Below are 20,385 nucleotides of genomic sequence, written 5' to 3' on the forward strand. Positions count from 1 at the left end.
CATGTATTCAGAGCCGGCTTATGTGTGTTTATTCTTCTAATGCAGCGAATGGGACCTGTATTCTCATGCTAATCCCACATCTAAGCCCGGGACTTTTATGTGACTCTCCTTCAGCAGCAGCAGCAGCAGCAGCAGCAGCGTGATACAGCGTGTGACAAGCGTGGCGTCAGCCGTGTTTATTTAGCTGGAGGCATGCGGCTTCACTTGGCGTTAGGTGTTAGTACGTTCCGTCCCTCCTTTGTTTTGTAAATGGAAGCATTTACAAGTTAAATTTCTTAATGTATTCCGCTCTAATGTGATTTTCTTGCGGTCCAGCTCTCGCTCCGGAGCCACTCGAGCTTTATTGGCGTGTCATCCGGATTAAAATGCATTACCAACGCTTTCCATAACAGGTGAAAATGAACTGTAGCCCTTGTGCACAGCCGCTCACCTGCTGCATGACTTTGATTCCTCCCAGTTAGTGCCGTGACCTGTAACTCGCTGCCGTTCACAGGCTGTTTGTTGCTGCTGCTCTTTCAGCCCGTTCACACCTGCACAGTTTTCCCCGTCACAATGTGAAGTAGCTGTGAATGTCATTTTAATCCTCTCCTGTAGAAAGGAGGCTTTATCACATCAAACAATGATGTGACTCTCTTTTCAATCTTCATTATGCAGCTACATGTCACCTCCGTCTACATGAAGCTGAACCAAGGACAGAATCTTTCCATCCTGACTTTTCATGTAGTTATAAAACTTGGTTTTGTGCGACATCATGTCTCAAACTATCAAATATGACACTGGCCTTGCTCTGTCCCTTCTTTTAAAGCTCAGTGACAGGACGTGGAATGAGTGAGTAGGCAGACCGGCGTTACTCCCTTCTTCACTCTTGTTTCTCTTCACATGGTGGAAGCTGTGCTAAGGTGTTTACATGATCCACACGTGTTTTTCTGGTGCTTTGGAAATCCAGACTACTCGACCTCATGCTCCTGTCCTGAAATTAAGGAAATCTAATATTAATATGCAATGGGATTCATCAGAGACCCGTCTCAGTGTAGAAAGGTGTGGCTGTGAGCAGTGGGAACGTTCCCGTCACTTCCTGTGTCTGTGTGGCCTCTGAGCAGCGTGGCAAGTCACCATCAGCAGAACCTGATGACCGTCGCCAACCTGGGCGTGGTGTTTGGGCCGACTCTGCTCCGTCCGCAGGAGGAGACGGTCGCCGCCATCATGGACATCAAATTCCAGAACATTGTGGTGGAGATTCTCATCGAGCACCACGACAAGGTGAAAGGGCTCCGCCAGTGTGCGTCAGGTTATTTGAGTTGAATTTGTAGTTTGATTCAAAGATGATGTCTTTTTTTTCCAGTAGAGCTGTTTGATATTGACTTTTTGTTACTTCAAATGTAATTATTTGCCATTTAAAGTCAGCAGCAAGCAGCTGCAAAGGTTGAAATTAAAGCTCAGTGACTGTTATTAGATATACCTCCAGCTTTCATATTAAATTGTCATTGTTTGGTTAGACATGAAGTTAATTAAGGCTCCTCGTATTACATTAGTAGCTGACACATTGCTGAAAGGGTGGACATATGTAAAGGACACGCCTGCAGGACTACAGCTGTGAGACGCTGCGCACGTGGTGCATTAGAACGATGAATATGCAACGCTGTGCCTTTGGCTGACGTTTCTGGACTGTTTGGTTTGTACAGATATTCAGGGAAACGCCAAGTTCTGCGGGCAGTTTGACCAGTTTGCAGCCAAATCTGTCCAGGAGGAAAAGCTACGAGGGCAAACCCCCGTCCTGCAGCGAGAGGCCTCTCACTCTCTTCCACACGCCAACACATCTCCAGAAAGGTGAGCCGAAGCGCTTCACGTGAACCAAACGCGATGAAAACGGACGTTGAACGTGGCCTCGTGTTGTCGCAGGTAACAAGAGGCACAGCGTCGTGGCGGTGGGTGAGCTGCAGCAGCCCGTCTCCTCCTCGGCCAACTGCTGCAGCAGCAGCAGCAGCAGCAGCAGCAGCAGCAGCAGCAGCCAAGGCCGGACCCCCAGGCACAGCTTGACGAGTAACGACGGGGAGCTGGACACGCGGCACGTCCGGCCCAGCTCGCTGTGAGTGGCACAGAGCAATGATGGCACACTGCACATTAAGTCAATTTTATTCCAAAATACAGCCACGGATTGAATACATGATTCAGGAAGCAGGGGTCGGTCCTACGGCCTGAAGGCCGCCCAGAAGGTTTTTTGGTAAAAGTTGTAGTATATGGAAGATAGATTATGCTCTTTGCTCTTTGATTCATTCATTCCTCATCTCTGCATGCATGAATGATGGACAGCGTGCAGTCAAACCGCCTTTAGTGGAGCATGTTTCTTGTTTCCATATTTATAGATGCTTTTGAATGATTTCCAGCTACTCAACAACCGCCCACAATGTAAACACGACGCTGAAAGTGGCTCCAAATGTACAGTATCCAGCTGGATGAGTCAGTCAGGTGGGAGCGACCCAGGCGAGAATCCATATCCAGCCTTTTAGGTTCTGCCGGGTTGCGCTTTTTAAAGCAGCGTCTCCACATTGTGAGTCAAGTTCCATGATGCAAAACAACAAGTCAAATGATGATGTGTGTTTCAACTTGCTGTGTGGATTATACATGTAAGCCTCAAGTCCAGTGATTAGGAATGAAGCATGAGTCATTATATCTACTTACTTTAATTATTGTAATGCATATAGAGGTAATGGCATGAAGAGTTGGTAACAGATAAAATTACCTGTAGTTTTAAAAGGAATGAAGCTCTTAACGAGCCTCAAGGCACCGTATCTGTAACGGCACAGGCAGATCCGTCTCGTCCCGTGTCATCTATCGTCAACATATAGATTACATGAAGCTCAGCGACACCTCTGACATTGGTCTAGACAAGAAAAGGCACGACTCCAAACGTCCGGAGAGACGTTTACGGTCTCGCAGCTTGTCAGGGTTTCAGATATGTCATGTTTATGCAGGGAGTGACTGTTGAGTAGATGGCCTGTCAGGAGGAGAGGGAGAAGACGGATCCGTTTAATGAAGTCTGCTGTCAAGTGGGACGGAGAGACTCGCCAGTCAAACCAGTTGATTCTCTTTGTGTCCCATATGTCAGCAAGGAGAATGAGCTAATTATTGACTTCAGGGCTGCAGCTGTAACAGTACAAGCTTCCAAAAGCAAATGAATGATGTGATATAATCCTTTATAGATTTTAATTTAAAAAATGTGTCAAAAAAGGCAAAGAATGAACTTTTTACCTCCGATATCAAATTCCACCAACCTTATTTCTGTGACTTGGCAGCTTGTTCTGCAGCTGTGCTATAAAGGGAAAAATGTTTTTTCAACATTCTACTCTCTTTAAATATCTTCTATCATATTTCACTGTTTTGACGTTCTGCTCCGTTCCAGTGCTTTACAGTCACATCCACTACTCAAAACACAAGTAAAAATAAATAAAATGCCTCCAGATTTGGACAAATATAATTTTGCCATCATTAGGTGAGAGTTCGAGTCTGTTTACAGCTTGCAGGTTAGTGCTCTTTGTTCCACTTAATAGCACCATTGAGTTCACTCCACACGTCCAAATGTCACTGATTATAGGGACGTCGGCGTGTTTTAAACTAGACTGAGCAACAACAAGAACCGAGTCGGCCTCTCAATCAGGCCACGTGTATGTAAACGGCACCTCCTTTGTGTAATTAAGCCTGGTTTTGATTTCACGGCTCCCCGTGAAGCTGCGTCTCCGTCATCGCGCCCATTGGCTTCATTTAAGGTTGTTATTTTTAGTCCGAGCTGAAGCGAATTGAACAACTCACCCGTTGAGAGATGTTGCGGAGTCTGCGGCTCTGCTCTGATGCTAATGCAGGTCGTGCTCAAAAACACATTCCTGCTGCACCATATTGTGACGTGCTGTGGCCCGATGTCCAGTCCCACTTGTCAGCGTCTACGTATGAATCCAGGATCAGGAACAAATGACAAGTAGAGGGGAAAACCCATTAGTAAAATAATGTCTTGAGACATTATGTCTAAATCAATCTGTGGCTGAGAAAAATCTTTCCTTTGGCTTCACAACCCTGGAAATGCTTATTGCAAAGTATGAGTTCATTTAGTCTTCATTTGATTTTGTGTCTGCAGACTGAACCCAAAGAGCCGCGGCAGCATACCAACCATGTAAGAACAAAATGTGTCCTTCATTAATGAACGGCAGTTCTGCAGGAATAACGTGCGCGTGTCACTTCCTGCCGGTGTCGCCTGCTAATGTGTCGCCTCTGCTTGTGTGTGTGTGTGTGTGTCTCAGCGCGACGTCCCCCAGCCCCACGTCGCCGCACTCCCCGTCCTGGCCCATGTTCTCCGCCCCATCCAGTCCTCAGCCCACGTCCTCGGCCTCCAGCGACTCGTCCCCTGTCAGGTCGGTCCGCAGCGCTCGCTCTACGCTGACGTGAGCTGAGTTCCCCGTGTTTTCATGAGGTTGGGTGAATGGCATTAAAGCTTGACTGGAACCCTCCTGTCTCCAAGCTTTGACACGCTCTTATGTAGGTGACCGTGACTGCTGGCGTTTCCCACCAAAGAACGCGTTTTAAAAGCTAAAAAGCTCCCCAGGAAACGATATAACATGTTGGGAAGCAGCCACATATACATTAAACAACAGGTGGGTCGTCCACTGCTAAACGTACATCCATTGACCAATAGCAGACAGAGCATGAACAGTCCACTTGGCGCCTGATAATCGTGTAGCTTTTTAAAGCGACCGGGCACAGTTGTGCATTAGCTGCTACGTGGAGGAGCTCTAACCTTCCCTCATGTCTGCAGTGTTGCAGGCAGGAAGGCTCAGGCTCTGTACGCGTGCAAGGCTGAGCACGACTCCGAGCTGTCCTTCATCGCCGGGACCGTCTTCGAAAACGGTGAGTCAGGCTCTGGACCGTGAAAAGGGAAGGAATGAGGGTTTGTTATTCTCCTTGGAGCTCCGTTTATTTGTAGTTAAAAATATATTTTAATGTGTAAAGTATTGCTAAAAACATAGCATTACATCAAGGGCTCTCGGGCTTTGCCAACGTTTAGCTCTAAATCACGACTCCCACCCAGTTGTCGCTTAAAACCTCAGGATCCACGTTTTTGGTAATGCCAGTTGACACACGGCCTCTCGCCCTCTAAATAGCTGCTGAGTCGAGGCTAGTTATGTAACGGCAGCGGCGGCACCGGGGCGGCGTGGGTTAAAGTGCGACCTTGGGGACATGTAATCCCTGTAGCGTGTGTCAACGCCCCTGTCTGAGACGGAGCGTCTGCCCCAGCGCGCTCGTCCTGAAGCCCCATAACGCTGCTTTACTGCTAACGGGAGTGCAGCGTCCCAGATGATTTAGTTTTCAGTCACATGAATGAAAGTCAAGACGGGTTTAACATAATTGTTGCCATAAATGTGTTCACATTTGATTTGCTGACCTAAAAATAAAGCAGAATATTTATTCCTTCATTTTAAATGCCACGGCTGATTGTGTTTATAAATTTCTTCCTCATTACTCTTAATATTAAATTATTAGAATTCGTCCCTCAGTTCCGTTCCCTCTGTGTTGAGTCCCCTCATTACCTGCGTCTGCCATTTTCCCACGTTCACTTCTTGCATTTCTTGATTAAGTGTCTTTATGTCCTGTGTCCCTTGAGGAATATTTCCACTTTTTCCTCTCTCTCTTTCCAGTTCATGCCTCCAGGGAGCCGGGTTGGCTGGAAGGGACGCTAGACGGTCGAACGGGACTGATACCAGAAAACTATGTGGAGTTTTTATGAAGCAGGCCTGCAGGAAGCCCCGTTTGGATGCCAGCTCACCAAAGTAGAGCGGAGGAGATTAGATCTGACTGCACAAAGCTCTGGGAGCGTTTACTGGACCGGCCTGTTGTTGAGGCAGATGTTGTCTTGAGCAGACTGTGATTTAAAACTGGACCAAGCAGAACAAATGGTTGTGAAAGTGAGCAGCGAACGGGACAGAAACTTAATTGCACTGGAATAACGGGAGGAAATGAGAGGAGGAGTCCCACTGTGGTTGTGGCTGTTGAGGCATTGGTGTCGCTGGCTTCCTCATTCCTGGGAAAAAGTTGCAGTAATGATGCTGTGTGTGAAGGAAGTGTCTGGAGGGTTCCACCTGTCCAAATGATTTGATATTTCTGAGCTGTGAGCCTTGTGATTTTTTTTTTTTTAAGCTGCACTGCCAATTATTAAGCATTTTTCATCAGCCAGGAGGTCTGACCGGCTTCAGTAGCTCACATGGTGAATGATTGCGACTCCCCCTGCGAGGCCCGCCGCACTCAAAGCAGATTTAGATGATTGGGTTTTATTGTATGGCTCTAACTGTGCTGCTGAGCGCTCGCTGTGGCAGCCGCTGATTCCCCCGGACAGCGTGTCACAGCTCCAAGCGTCTCGGCCAAAGGGCCGGCGTTGGCTCTGTCCCTTCCTGCAGAGCGCCCCCCCCCAGCCCCCCTCCCCCACCAGAAAAATGTAAAACATGCAGATCAGCGGTTTATGTTGCAGTGTGGGAGCGATAAGTGATTACTGCTGGTTAAAGTGAGCACAGCTGCGAGGCCTCACTCTGCTTCTCCAGCTCGGTCTTTTTTTTTTTTATTGTTGGAAATAATTGGATCCTGTTTCGTTGTAGCGTTGAGTCACGTTGAGGCACTGTCAGGAAACTTTTCGAGCTTCACATCGTGATCGATCACTGTATTCATCGATGGCTTCGCTGTAGTGGCTTTAAGCTCAGGCAACAGATTTCAAATTCAAAACAGGCCGTGTTGTGTACATCACGAGTTCACAGACAGCACCGTCATTCACGATGAAATGAGACAGTGACGCGAGATAAATAACATGTCGCTTAGATACGTGTATGAACGCTGGGCTGAGACTCCAGCCACTTACAGGTTCTTATGACATCTGAACTTTTCCTTTATTACATTGTAGTCATGTAGGACTGGATATTAAATTAACATCATATCAGCAAATTTTAAAGGTTCAAAAACTTAAATGTGAAATGAGACTACTTTGTTCATATCTAAAGTTCTTATTTATAAGATTTTCCTAAATGCACAATCCTGAACTTTATTCTTTGGTGAGGGGTTTTATTGACATTGTAAATAAATATACAACATTTAATGAGGTATAGGTTTTTTAAGTATGAAAATTTTATATTTTGTATTTTAGTATACTAACTTAATTCCTCGATTGCTTCTTTGTTGCCCAGGTTTTTGTATCATTTAAGTTTCTCTACAGCCTTAATTATTCCCTCAGATGTTGGTGAATTGATAAGTCTGTACAGAATTAAAGGTAAACGTTGATGAGCCTATTCAGTGCCTGTTATTTATACATGTGGTTTGAGTAGTGTTGTTTTGGCACGTAAATTATAAAATACAAAGTAAATGGTTTGTTAAAAAAAGAATGAAATCAAAATAGGCCTGCAACAAATTCTTTCAAAATATTTTATGAAACCTTTTAAAGAGACTTGTTATTTGGGGAAAATCAGTCCACGGTGAAACCACAGTAAAATTTAAATTACTATCATCATCCATTATTACTTGTGGATATTGATGTGCTCATACTAAAAACCGTCAGTGAGATTTGAACCCCACTAAGCCTTTATGATCACTCCTATCTCCCATGTGAGAAGTCAGACACGTTCCTCACTTGGTGAACAAGTAATCAGAATCGGTCACGCTGTCATAACGCTGTCTGATCGGCCTCTGATCGCTGCAGTAATTTACCTTTAACTACATCGCATGGCGCTTCGTGTGGGCCGCCTGGTGCAGTAGCTCCCAGGCTGATCCATCCGTACAAGCAGTTTTCAGATGCTTGTCAATAACTGATCAGTAAGAAAAGCACTTGAGTTGAAAAACAGGATACTTTATTGTGTAAGATGTCTGAACCAAAGAAAAATCAGTTCTTCTGAATTTTCACTTTTAACAAGTGATGAGAAAAACCTCATCAGTGATGTTGCCGACACGATGCCAAATCCAATGTCAAGGAACGACACATAACTTCAACATTTAATCAAATAGGTGGAAATATTGACACTGACTACAGAAGCGGTGTAATACAAACTATTGTTTTTTTTTAAAACAAATGTTTTGTTTGTTTTAAGTTGGATTACATTTACATAACTGAAATATGAGTAAAACAGATTTTAATGAAAGCCATTAGCCATATATACCAGTGAAACATGATCTGCCCTTAATCTTAAAGATAATATTTGCATGTATTTTATACAAAATAGACTATCAACCAGTATGTGGGTAGTGCAATTCCATCAGACTCTGGCAGATTCACGCAGAGATCAACTTTTTTTTCATCCATTTTCTTTTTTTTTTGTTTTTAAAGTGACCAGTAAATGCTCACAGCAATATACAAGGGATCCAAAGCCTAGACTTTTACAAAAGATACCATTTAAATAAAAGAAGTACTACGTAAGTTGGTAAATAAGTGCTACTTATAATGTAACTGCTTGAATACTTCTTACATTTTTTTTCTTTCTGCTTTGGTCACTGTGACAACACGGACCCCCTCCAGTCCCTCCAACCCCCCCCCCCCCCCACGATTAAAAACACAGTGAGCGTTCTTGTGGACTTTTCCCATTGAAGAATTTACATGTACTTCACAAGACAGACGTGTTTAACACTTCCTAACATATTCAACACAACTAACTTTATCAAACACAAACCAATGAACAGGAAAAAAAAATATTTACTCTCTCGGCACATTCAAAGTATAAAAACAGAATTGCGTAAAATTATCAAAGTGGATCAAGCTGATGTTTTCAAAATCACAGAAAATATGTTTTTGTTTTTTTTACACAACAGATCGATCTTCAAAAGCTGTGAGTTAAGGGTTTAACTAGTTCCTGATTTTAAATCTTATTTCTATGGCTCTCTGTCTCCCTTTTTCAAGGCCTTTAATCGAACATGAGGCTGAAATGTGGTAAAAGTGAAAACGTGTGTGTAGAGGTTACGTCTATATAAAACATTTTAAATAACAGTGTTAACGTTGCACTGGATATGTCGCTGTTACATATGGACTGTTTATACCTATGGCCATATAGAAATGAGCAGCGATGTCAAAGTACTGCAGCTGAACCGCCGCGGCTCCGAGAGGCCGCGCTTTGGGCCGGAGCCACAGGCGCGACACCAGCGGCCGAGTGACAGAAGAACACTGCTCATGCACACCTACATCCTGCTGTGGCCTTAACTTCAGGCAACGTGCAGATGACCAGTCGCCATGGCAACCGCCTACCTGCTCCGCTAACTGCCATTCAGGGTTGGCGGCGGAAAATCTATACGCTCGACATTTTAGGCAGTGAAGAAGAATAATGTCTATTATGGGCAGGGGTGGGGGAGGCGGGTGAGGGCGGGGGGAGGCGGGTGAGGGCGGGGGGCTTGTGCAGTGTGCGACTCCGCTGTAAATCTATCCTGCTTTGGCTATGACATAAGCTGGTACAATCATGCTATTACATTACAAATGATTGCCAGAAGAAAGTTCTGCTTTACTTTAAAAATACATTAATTTGTGCATCGTCCTCCTAAAAATAAAATAAAAAAAAAATAAAATCATACTCAAACGACAATCAGTACTTTTGAGCTGGTGTAGGTGTGACACGGAACGGACAGCTTTCTCACACCGGAGCGACCTGAAGTTGCCGCGTGACGTCAAATCATCACTCTTTCACATTTCTAGAAAATAAAGACGTAGAAAACTTTACAGGTACGTTTGGCACTAGTGGGACACATCCAGCCGACGTGAGCAATCGGAGCCTGAGCTGTAATTCACAAATCGCTAAAAGGTTTTGACTTTCCATGTGCAATCTTGTAGAGAAATCTGAGGTGGGTGTAAATAAATATATATTTACCTCTTTAACGTTGAGCTTACTAACAACTGACTAATAAGCTATAGAATTATAACTGTGAATCTAATTACCTCTGTATTTGCGTCACACTCTTAAAAACCTATCTGGGTTTATATAAATACATTTCTTAGATGTTTAGGAATTATTTAGCATTACATTCAAACGTTCAACCAGTCCATCGCTCCCCGGTTACGACGCTCCTCTGCAGTGCAGCTCTATGAAAGCCTATTTCAAAAATAACGTCGCATGAACTATGACCTCATGATGGATCCAACTGGGATCTGCAGGACCGCAGTGACGCAGAAACAGCGCGGATGTGTTTTTTTCCGATTTTTTTGTACTTAAAAAAAAAAAGTATCTGCGCAAATGCATTTGAAGAAATTGCAAAATATTTGTAAACAAATTTCATTCCAATTAGCCACTCGCTGATATTATAAGATCTAAAGTCTTGGAATGTTTAAAGGAGCCAGTCTGTCATGTTTCATTCCAGTAGTGTCCATTTAGCACTAAGCTTCTTACAAGCTTTTAATTTTGTGTCGTTGGTTAAACGCGAGCTTGTGAATTAGCCGGTAAAAGACTAGACTAGGTTAAGACCTACAATTTAAGATATTAGCATTTTACATTGCACTACAGGTTTCTAAGCGGTTCATTCCATCGGAGCAAAGACCTGCCATGTCAGAAACAGGCCATCGCCAGCGTTCAGAGAGAACGTACTGTGAGTGAAATGTTTGATACTAACGCAATAAACGGTTCAGGTAGAGCTGTACAAGCTAAAAGGCACTGGTTTTCCCTTCTCTGATACATTCTGTGTAAACATCTTTGAGTGTGTGCCACAAAGTGTAGCTTTGCATGTGTGGTCAAAAATACAGGTCTGCATAAAATAAATTGAGAATATTCTTTTTTTTTCCCATTAGTCAGATGTATGAATTTGATTGGTTTCATATACGAAGTGACGTCTGATTCACGGCAGGAAACTTTTCATCCTCGTTGGGTCCGGAGGTGGGAAAGAATCTTCTCTCATGCCACAATAGGTTTCGAATTTTTGGGTTGCCCTTTTCGTTGAAAACCACACGTGAACAGTCATTACATTGAGCCGGGGAGGGCAAACGGAGGCAAGCCAGGCAGGTGAGCAGAAGAAGGGAGGGCTCGAACCCGGGGCCGGAGCCGGATCCAGAGGCTGGGCAGCTTTAGTGGCCGGGAATCGTGGGCGTCTGATTAATGAAAACAGCGATGAGAGTCCGGAGGCGAGAGCAGGAGGCGGGTGAAAACTGATGACACCACAGGTCGTGGACGGAGGTCGGGTCCAAAATAATAGATTCTCCAAAATGTGTCCTGCTCACAAGTCGTTTGGAGCCAACAGACCGACTCGCCGGTCGGCGTCGGCCGAGAGCGACGGCCGCACGGCCTCGCTGAACCGCGGCCACATCTGGATTAGTCGCTGTGAGGTCATGGCAGAATTCCTAGTCGGGTGAAAATGTTCTCCTGAAGGGATGGAATCGGCGGGCAACCGAGGCGTAGCTGGGGCTCGGGGCAGAAGCTGGGCGGGGCCCACGTTAAGGCATGGCTTCACAGTTTAAGGCAGTCCCTTCTGGTGGAACAGCAGCGGCTTGACGCTCCCGTCTTTGAATTTTGGTATCTGGTTGGTGATGATCTCCGCCAGCATCTCCGGGAACTCCACGCTGAGGGTCTTATTCACGAAGGTGTAGAAGCAGATCTGGAGGAGGCCCTCGACCATCTGCGGAGACAGCGACAGGTTAGAGTCGGCTCAACGGCACAGGTGGAACAGTCTGAGTGAGATGTGAATGGGACACGCTGCACCTCAGGCTTTTACAGGAATTACTAGAGGAACACACAGTTACTGATGTACTTAATGTCATGAAAGAAGAAGCCTGGGTGGTATTAAAGATGTCAAAGGAATTACACCTGTTGATGTATTCAGGCTTCAGTCAAAACACAGACTAAAAAGCGTGTCCCACCTCCTGCATGGAGTCCAGTAGCTTAGTCAGCTGGTAGAAGCGCTGCCAGTTCTGGCTGGCGTTCTCCTCCCTCTTGACGATGGCTTTCCCCAGCTCCTTGATGTACGTCATCCTGATCTCGTCGAACACCGCCTGGCTCTTCAGACCATCTTTGGGCACTAGACGCGCGGCACACAGCGAGAGAGAGAGAGAGAGAGAGGCGCACGTTTGCAATGAAACCAGCAGCAGAGACGGTGACTCACGAAAGAGGAGGGAAAAAATGAAAACGACGGCTTAATGAGTGACAGAGCTTATTGTGGTTGCTTTTAATGCATCCCTGCTGAGACTGTGTTGATTAGAAAGTCAGTTCTGCTTTGCTCCACACAGAAAAACTAATCCGACGACCCCTGTTCAACACAGTTCACTGTCTCGATGGACATTTACACAAACGGGACAAAGCCTAATTTAGCAGAACTTCTTTATTTGCTGCGTTTGTAATTGCTAATAATACGCGGTAGCTGGACCAGACTCATCCGGGCTTCCAAAACTACCCATTACTCCCATTTTAGAAAGTTGGAGCTAATAAACATTTTACTTCCTGCCTAGTTAGCCCCAAACCTAATGACCTTCACTAAACCAGACAAATTACTGCCTAGAAAAACCATTAAATCAGAAGAATCCAATTCTCTGTGAAATAATCAAAACTGGAAAATGGTTCTGCTGTAATGAGCACATGAAGTGCTTTTATTTTGTGGGCTGTGATTGTGACGATTACGCAGCCTGCTGAATTACGAGCCATTTCCTCAGAGATGTAAAGCAGACAACTCGCTTCCTCCTCCGTTTATGACTGGGCTTCATAAATCTGTTCGCAGACGGCTGTGGGGGCGAGCGCTGGTTGTTGATGGTGGAGCCGGCGCTGCAGCGGCGTCTTGCCGTACGTACCTGTACTGAGCAGCAGCAGGACCTTCATGCACAGGTACTCGTCGTAGGACACCTGCAGTCTGACGAACTCGTTGCAGATCTTCAGCATCTGCTCGCACTGGTCGGTCATGAAGGGCAGCTTCATGCGCTCCCTGGACGGAGACGAGGGGAAATGTTTCAGGGTGAATGACGTACGGATCGGACGCGAACCGTTTCGCTTTCTATTCAACTCTTGATAAAACCCGCGTTACACCTGTGGGAGCGACCTGGGCCGTTAAATCCACCCTGATGGATTTACACAAAACACACAGCTCACATCACTTTCAGGCTCTAAAATCAATACAGCGCATTGTGTCGATCCGCAGCCTCGGGTTCAGAGCCGCTTCATTCATCCTGAGCGGCCGCAGGGCCGTCGGCAGCGCCGGCTTCACCTTTCACTTCTATTTTTACTCCTTGTGTCGTTTGGCAGTGACATCAAGCCTCTGTTTTAGTGTCTGTATCTCCAGTGTGGAGGATCAGGCCTTTGCAGGTTCAGCGGATTTGCTGCCCCGTTGCCGATGAGCACGAAGACAAAAAGCGCTCATCGCTCGTGCAAAAGAACAGTAAACTTTCATAGTCAGTGAATGCGAACAAGAGCCAGGAGCTCCGTCAAGCACCAACAGGCCTAATGAAGCGCGGAACGCCAGATAACGAGGGGATTAAATGTGTCAGTGTTGTTTTACTCTCCTGAGTGTTTGAAAGGTGAGCTTTGATGAAAGCACCGTCAGACACAGACAAGCAAACGTGACACGTGGCTGTGCCTCGTTCGTGTCCTCTGGGGGAGAGACACACATCCACCGACCGTCCACTGTCACAGCCGCCGCCTTAATTAAGGAGCCTGTTTGTAATGAACGTTCTGCTCAAACGGCTCAGTTCAACGCTTGCGCATTAACACACTGCATTATTTATCCTGAAAGCACTGAATGCACTGGGGCAGTAACATCTGCACTGACCTGTCTCAAACTGTAAAATAAGAACGGAGTTATGCGTCTGTTTTTGTAATATTCTGGTCAGTGCTCTGGAAAAACAGCAAAAACATAGAAAAACAGAAGTAACATCCGGAAAATGAACCCACAGGTTCAGTTGCCTGCAAATAACTCGTCAACAAAACCTGTTCATGTTTATGGAGATGCAGCTGTTTGTTGGCGGACGTTCTCAAAGCGGGCCTAGTTCAGTGAAAACGAGTGGACTGGATGCAACGCGCGGCTGCGGTACCCACTGGTTGATGACGAGGTCGGGGGCGAAGCACAGCATGCTCCCGTTGCACTGCTCGTACGACCTCCAGCCGAGGCTGAAGGACATGAGGAAGAGCCAGGAGCACTGCAGCAGCGTCATCTGGTCGTCCAGGTGCAGGTTACGGAAGCCTGCGAAGGACAGGACACAGGGCCAGAGTCAAAGTGAGTCAGACAGATTCAATAAATATCCACACACACTTTTCTAAATCGTAACGAGTTTGAGACGGAGGAGAAAAAGTAATTGCTTAATAAATCATTAAAACGCAATTACAGAGAAAGATCTGCTGAAATAATAAGGATGATCCAGTTAAGTCGGTGCCGACGCCTCGGATGCATTTCACGGGTCGACCACGTGAGAAGCTGCCTCCAACTCACGCACGTCAAACTTGGGCCCGAGTCCTCGTCACCGCGTCGACGCACACGGACTCGCAGGAATCCGGCCTGATCTGCAGCGTGACCCGAGCGGCGTCTGTGCAAATACTTGGAGCGATTATCGCGTCATGTGCCTCTTTTCTCATGATTAGAAACAAGCGCTTGTGCTATAAAATGCTTTGTGTCGGTTTTCATGGATTGTAGAGTGCGTCGGCTTTAAACCCAGCAATTACGTCGTCTTGATGTTTATGACGTTAATTAAGCGGCTTAGAATCGCAGTAAAATCTAACATCAGTGTTTGAATCTCTCTAAACAGGGGCTTTTGTTTAACTCTGCGACACCCTGAGGATCTGACTGGGGATCTCACTCGCTCACTGGGGGTCTCGCTCGCTCGCTGGGGGTCTCGCTCGCTCACTGGGGGTCTCGCTCGCTCGCTCGCTCGCTGGGGGTGTCGCTCGCTCGCTGGGGATCTCGCTGTAACGGCGATGCAGCCGGCGCGCCGTCCTTTACCTGGCAGGGACTTGGCCCACTTGACCGCACACACGACCTGCTGCCCCCCGAGCCTGTTGAGCGTGGACATGAGGCGCGAGGACGTGTCGGGAAGGGTGCCGTCGTAGCCGGAGTAGATGATTTCTGGCTCGATGGCCTTGAGCACCGACAGCATGGTGGGCACCAGCTGGGGCATGCACCTGGGGATGACTGGGACGGGCAGGGCGCTGACGGGCTCCAGGGGCCCGGGCTGCTGGTTGGCTCCTTTCATCTTAATCAGCTTCTTGTTTTTCCTCGCTGGGTTGAAAAGAAGAGACACAAGGGAGGGACGGAAAAGTCTAAGCAGCGTTTAAAACAGCAAATAAATGACTCAAATAAGAGAAACCCCACTCGACTTGCAGGTGAACGAGACAACGGCGCCCAGAGTCTTCAATGATTCAGCCATTTCTCACAGCTGATTGTTTTTGCAGCAAATGCAAATAGGTTCGTGTTTGCACAAACTGGCCATTATTTTGACTACTTTTCCCACTAAATGTGCAAAACATGCCAGAGGTTGCAGGGTTAGCATGAAAAAACATGTTTTTTTCCAGCCCTCTACCTTTTTTAATTTCCTCTCCTGGTGTTTCCATGGCAACTAAGAGCCTTTCTGGTGCGACTTTGTCTGCTGTTGCGCTGACGTCCATCAAATCCCTCTCTCTGTCTGTGTCTCGGCGTATATGGAAGCACCTTCACCCCGCTAACACTGACTGACACTGCAGGCTTCGCACGCAGCCTCACTCAACACTGATTCGTACCAACTACTCCACGTCGCCGCGGAGCTTCCGCTAAAACAACACAGCAGCCGCGCGCACGAGCGGCCGCTCCTCCACCTGTTGCTTCCTCGCCGCTTCCCTTCGCGCCCGTCTCCGCTGCAGAGTCGAGTGAAACTCGACCAGGTGTCTATCTGATCTTGGCAGCGGCTGAGGAGGATGAGGCGCCCCCTCATTCTGCGTGGCCCACATGCCGGCACATGTGCAGGGAGAGACGACCATTATAGACAACAGCACGCGCGCCACAGCCAAAGCAAAGTGCACTCGTCTGAACTCACCAACGCTAAATGTTCATGTTCAAACGGCCTATTTTTACCCTTTTTTAAAAGCAGTAGCTACATCAGCAGGTAATAACTCGCCACTCGCTTGCGGTTCTGCATAAATATGAGCTAAAACCTCAAAGTCCTAGAAATGAAGTTTCCTTCATAATAAATTCACAATAAATTTTCTGTCATTTCAATCCAATTTCTCTTCATCGTTTTAATAATAATTTTTAAAGATGAATGTTTGGCTGTCGGTTCGGTGTGTGACCGGCATGTGCTCGTTTCCCAGCACGCCTGAGTGGCGCTGGCTTCAGGAGAATCTGGAGATAATAGAGGGAAAGGCTGTTTGGCTGTGTCACTGCCACCGTGACACAGTCAGCTGCTTTTATCAGCTGTCCCTGCTCCGCGCTCTCAAAACCTATTCCATTACAAAACCCCTCTGTTGAGTTCTCCCTGTTTACGTCGGAGGTGAAGGTGGCCGGGTTCGGTCTGCCGATCGCAACAAGCGCTCCACCGTCACTTCATTGAGAGCGTTACCTTCCAGATTCATGCCGGCCTGGAGGCATTTCCTGAAGCGGCAGGCGGGACAGTTCTTCCTGCGGATCTTGTCGATGATGCAGTCGTTCCTGCCTGCACACAGGTAGTTGTGTTGGCCTGGAGAGAGGAAGAGGACGGGGGAGGAGAAAGGGGATGCGTTAGCTAGATAACACGGCTCTGAGCAGGATTAGCCCGAGCGCTGATGTATTATGACCATATTAACCACCTGCTGATTCTACTGTAAGCCTGACAAGTCTGTTGCATCCTTCTGTCGACCGCATCACTTCCTCCACGCGTGCTCGTGCACACGACTCCACATAATCTCGACACTTTTCTCAGAATTAAGCTGAGTCAACCTCCTGTGTGATGTGAACACAACTATGAACCACAAATGTTTCTAAGCAACGATCCAGTCACAGCACTTAAAAGTGTCAAACAATTAGTCTGCTCACAGAACTTTCTGCTTTCTACCCAAACAGCTGACGTCCCAAAGCGACTCGAGCCCTGAAGGTTTTGGCAAATGTCGACCAAAGGGGACTTTTTCTACGAGGAGGCATTTAGTGTATGTGGCACCAGAGAAAAACCAACTGTCCGCGTTCATGTCGGCCCGCGTACAGTAACAGAGGCTCATTCATGCCTGTGGACAACAATGAAGATCAGAGCAAACCCATAAATACTTCAGGAGGGAGCTGAAACTGAACACACTGCGTATGAAGACACCACCAGCGCCTTTGTTGACCCTCGCGTGTCACCGTGCCCTCGGTGGTGTTGCATTTGGACCATGACGGATCAACACTTCACTCTGGGTTCAGTTCAAGCAAAGATCCTCAGGAACTTCCTGCCAACTGACGGGCGTCCCCTCCAGTCCCAGTACAACAGCCATTAATGAGTCTTTACTCAGTTCACGCAACACAGAAGGAGTGAAACGGCAGTGAAACCACGGATCCCGGCTGAAGCTCCACGTCCACGTCTGTGCTGCCGTCATGGCCTCAGTGCGTAAAGCCTTTAGGTTCTGTCTGTTCGCTGCCTCGAGGGGCTGCATTCCTCCACTGAGCACCATGACGCACAAGTATGTCCTAATAAAGTCAATATGGCCCTTGTGCATTAGAGGACGTCTAAATTCTAACACAGCTGAGCATCTCCACTCACTGTGGACGTCGTCCTGCTGCCGACTCTCTGCACATCTACATATACGGCCAGTGGTGCAAATGATCCTTCGTTGTTATTTAGAGTTTAAATAAGTAAATAATGTTCAATGCGACAATACTGTGAACACTTGAGTACTTTTTATCCTGTATCACTACAATAAGAAATGATCCGATCTGTGATACGCAGCCTATGAAACCATCTATATTTTATATTTAAACTTAAATATAAAACCCCAATCACATCTGATGCGGCGCCGCCTGTGCATTCGCCCTGGTTCGTGTTTAACTGAGTGAATCGTGCAGTCTGGACGCGCGCGGCCTCCTGTGAGGCAGCAAACAATGAAACTGGGACATCAAGCCAATGATTAGCTCGGCTTAATGACACAGCGGAGGTGCCCTACATCGGCGGCAGCTCCAGCCAAAAGCCTCCTGCCTCCGAGACGATGCCGACAGGTGCCGTCGCCACCAGCGGAGCCGCATCACGGGCTCCTCCCGCCTCCGTCCACGCGCCAGGAAGCGGCCGCAGACGCGGCAGCGCGAGCGGCCATCTGCGGCGTCACATGTGCCAGCTGGAATCCCACGCACGGCCTCCCTCCCTCATCCTGCCCTGATCGGCTCAGAGCCGCCGGCTGCCGGGGCCTCTACCTGGCGGCTTCCGTCTAATGCCTGTTTGTTTAGTGGTCTGTGGTCAGAACGCAGCCAACGCAGCCCTGAACCTGACCACAGGGTTTCCATGAAGACACTGGTGATCAGCCTGCCTCAAAGATCATTAGGACTAATCATTGCATATTCCTTAGATCTACGCTGCTAAATACACAGGCGGCTGGTGATATAAAAAAACTCGTTGGTTCCACAGGTAACAGTGTTTAGGCTACAATGACACACGAGCAGCAAGACAAAGAAAGGAAGGATTGATTTTGGATGTCAGATCTCAGGAGGGTCAATGTGGGTCGAGTGCCGAAGAAAAGTCTTCATTAGAGACAAAGTGTGACTTCACTTATTGGACCAACCACCAGTGATGAGGTGGAGCGCTTGCAACAGAAATGAAGAGCACAACATCAGTACATAATGTCGTAGCTGCTGCCAGGTAATTAATGCAGCCTCAATTACTGCAACAGATCATCTGCATGCATTAACAACAGGTGGAAGAGGTGATGCATGTGTCCAGGCACACGGCTCGTTTCACCGAGCTGAAGCAATACAGGGACATGGGAAATCAGAGGTCATAGTATTACGATCATGGTTATTATTATTAAAAGTGCATTTATTTACCATCTGTGTTTTGCCGTGCTCTCCATCCTTCACCATAGAGACAACCGGGCAATGGAGACGGGGGAGAAAAACAAAAGTAACACATGTAACTTTGTCAGTGCTACAAAATGAAACGTACACGTCACTTCAAGTGCTCGGCATCGACGTCAGCGAACGCAGACGCACGCGGGCGGCTGTCGGCGCTCGTCACAGCAGACGGTCGAGCTCAGATTCACCGACGGCTTTTTATTAAAAGAATAAAGGGTCGTGTCTAGTCGGAGGCCGGGGCCAAAATCAAAACGACACTGGTTTGGTCTCAAGTGATTTAGAAGTCAAACAATTGTACTCTACGCGTCGTCTTCCATTCAGAACAATGTTTACATGTTTATTTGCATTATTTCCCCACATAAAGAGGACAGACACCCTAGAAACAGAACGAGGAGGGACGACACTGAGGCTTCTGGGGCAAGAACAGAGCAGTTACTGTGGTCCTGGGCCTCGTCAGCGGCGTCACATAGCAGGAAAATCCATTCACAGGTGCAAACTCACGCCTATCGGAGGATTTAGAAACGCGGGAACGGTACAAAGGCTCCAACACAAATGACTTTCTGTTCGTCAGACGCATTCCGGCCCCTCCCTTCGCGAGTCTGTCACGGCATTCAGAGCCGCCGACGCTGCAGCTCTGGGAAAACGTGGCACGAGCTCAGCACAGGGGCTGAGGAGGAAGAGGAGGAAGAGGAGGACGCTAGGACTGAAGCTCAAACCCACAAAACGCCACCTGTAACATGTGCGTCTACTGACAACAACCCTCCTACTCAGCTCTGACCCCGAGTTATGAAACCTAAATTCATTTTGGCGACTAAATAAAACAGGAGGAGGAGGAAACGAGCGGTTTCAGGTGCACGTGTACAAGGCTGGGGAGGAATAAACACAAAGCATGAACGTGACCGCGGCGTCAGGTTAAATCATAATCACATTCTTGTCAGTTCCTACACCTCGTAAATTGTAATGTGCAATTCTTTCGGTGTGCGTCGAGCCTGGGTGAGTGTGTGAGCAGTTCAGGGAGTGGAGCCCGGTGAGTGCGGGCGTGTGACACCAACCTTCCACGGCCCGCTTGAAGAAGACCTTGCAGCTGCCGCAGGTCACCACCCCGTAGTGGCACCCGGACGCCTCGTCAGAACACACCAGGCAGATCTTGTGTGCGGCTCCGCCGGCCTTGGACGGGCCGGGCCCCGCGGAGCTGCCGGTGTCCGCCGCTCGGGGGGACGAGCTGCAACAGACACAAAGCGCAGTGTGAGTACGGATGAATGGAGCCACGTTTTCACCTCGGCACCAACCGGACCAACGTCGTCTATTTAGGGAGGATTTCATCCTCAAGTCTTTGTGCTTCCACTGATGACGGGGAGATTTGGAGCCAGCTGTGCAGGGCTGGTGCAGATGTGAGGCCACTTTCCCGCTGACAGCTCCACTGAGCGGTAACTAAGCCCTAAATCTCATTCCAGGCCT

The 20,385-nt window shown here is 47.5% G+C and overlaps 2 protein-coding genes across 8 annotated transcripts in view; one reads left to right on the top strand and one right to left on the bottom strand.

Annotated features, from left to right (window-relative positions):
* LOC114870083 (rho GTPase-activating protein 26-like) overlaps positions 1-6,177 on the top strand; it is a 35,043-nt gene extending 28,866 nt beyond the window's left edge. For 2 of the 6 annotated variants that reach the window (XM_029174768.3, XM_029174769.3), the window contains exons 19-25: positions 1,101-1,260; positions 1,683-1,827; positions 1,900-2,086; positions 4,127-4,162; positions 4,290-4,400; positions 4,802-4,893; positions 5,682-6,177. In XM_029174768.3, the coding sequence (XP_029030601.1) occupies positions 1,101-1,260; positions 1,683-1,827; positions 1,900-2,086; positions 4,127-4,162; positions 4,290-4,400; positions 4,802-4,893; positions 5,682-5,770 (820 nt within the window). In that variant the 3' untranslated portion in view covers positions 5,771-6,177. Of the gene's footprint in view, positions 1-1,100; positions 1,261-1,682; positions 1,828-1,899; positions 2,087-2,363; positions 2,549-4,126; positions 4,163-4,289; positions 4,401-4,801; positions 4,894-5,681 lie in introns of those variants that run through there. The other 4 variants (XM_055514547.1, XR_008696637.1, XM_055514548.1 and 1 more) reach the window with 4 other exon arrangements.
* A 1,669-nt stretch (positions 6,178-7,846) lies between these two features.
* The window catches only part of LOC114870082 (glucocorticoid receptor-like), a 33,162-nt gene continuing 20,623 nt past the window's right edge, over positions 7,847-20,385 (bottom strand). Inside the window, exons 3-10 of one of the 2 annotated variants that reach the window (XM_029174765.3) lie at positions 19,980-20,149; positions 18,901-18,927; positions 16,481-16,597; positions 14,893-15,168; positions 13,995-14,139; positions 12,758-12,888; positions 11,837-11,994; positions 7,847-11,595 (exon numbers count right to left, since the gene is read on the bottom strand). In XM_029174765.3, coding sequence (XP_029030598.1) covers positions 11,434-11,595; positions 11,837-11,994; positions 12,758-12,888; positions 13,995-14,139; positions 14,893-15,168; positions 16,481-16,597; positions 18,901-18,927; positions 19,980-20,149 — 1,186 coding nt within the window. In that variant the 3' untranslated portion in view covers positions 7,847-11,433. The remainder of the gene's footprint in view (positions 11,596-11,836; positions 11,995-12,757; positions 12,889-13,994; positions 14,140-14,892; positions 15,169-16,480; positions 16,598-18,900; positions 18,928-19,979; positions 20,150-20,385) is intronic. The other variant, XM_029174766.3, reaches the window with a different exon arrangement.

This window comes from Betta splendens, chromosome 14 (assembly GCF_900634795.4).
Source record: "Betta splendens chromosome 14, fBetSpl5.4, whole genome shotgun sequence".
Taxonomy (NCBI): domain Eukaryota; kingdom Metazoa; phylum Chordata; class Actinopteri; order Anabantiformes; family Osphronemidae; genus Betta; species Betta splendens.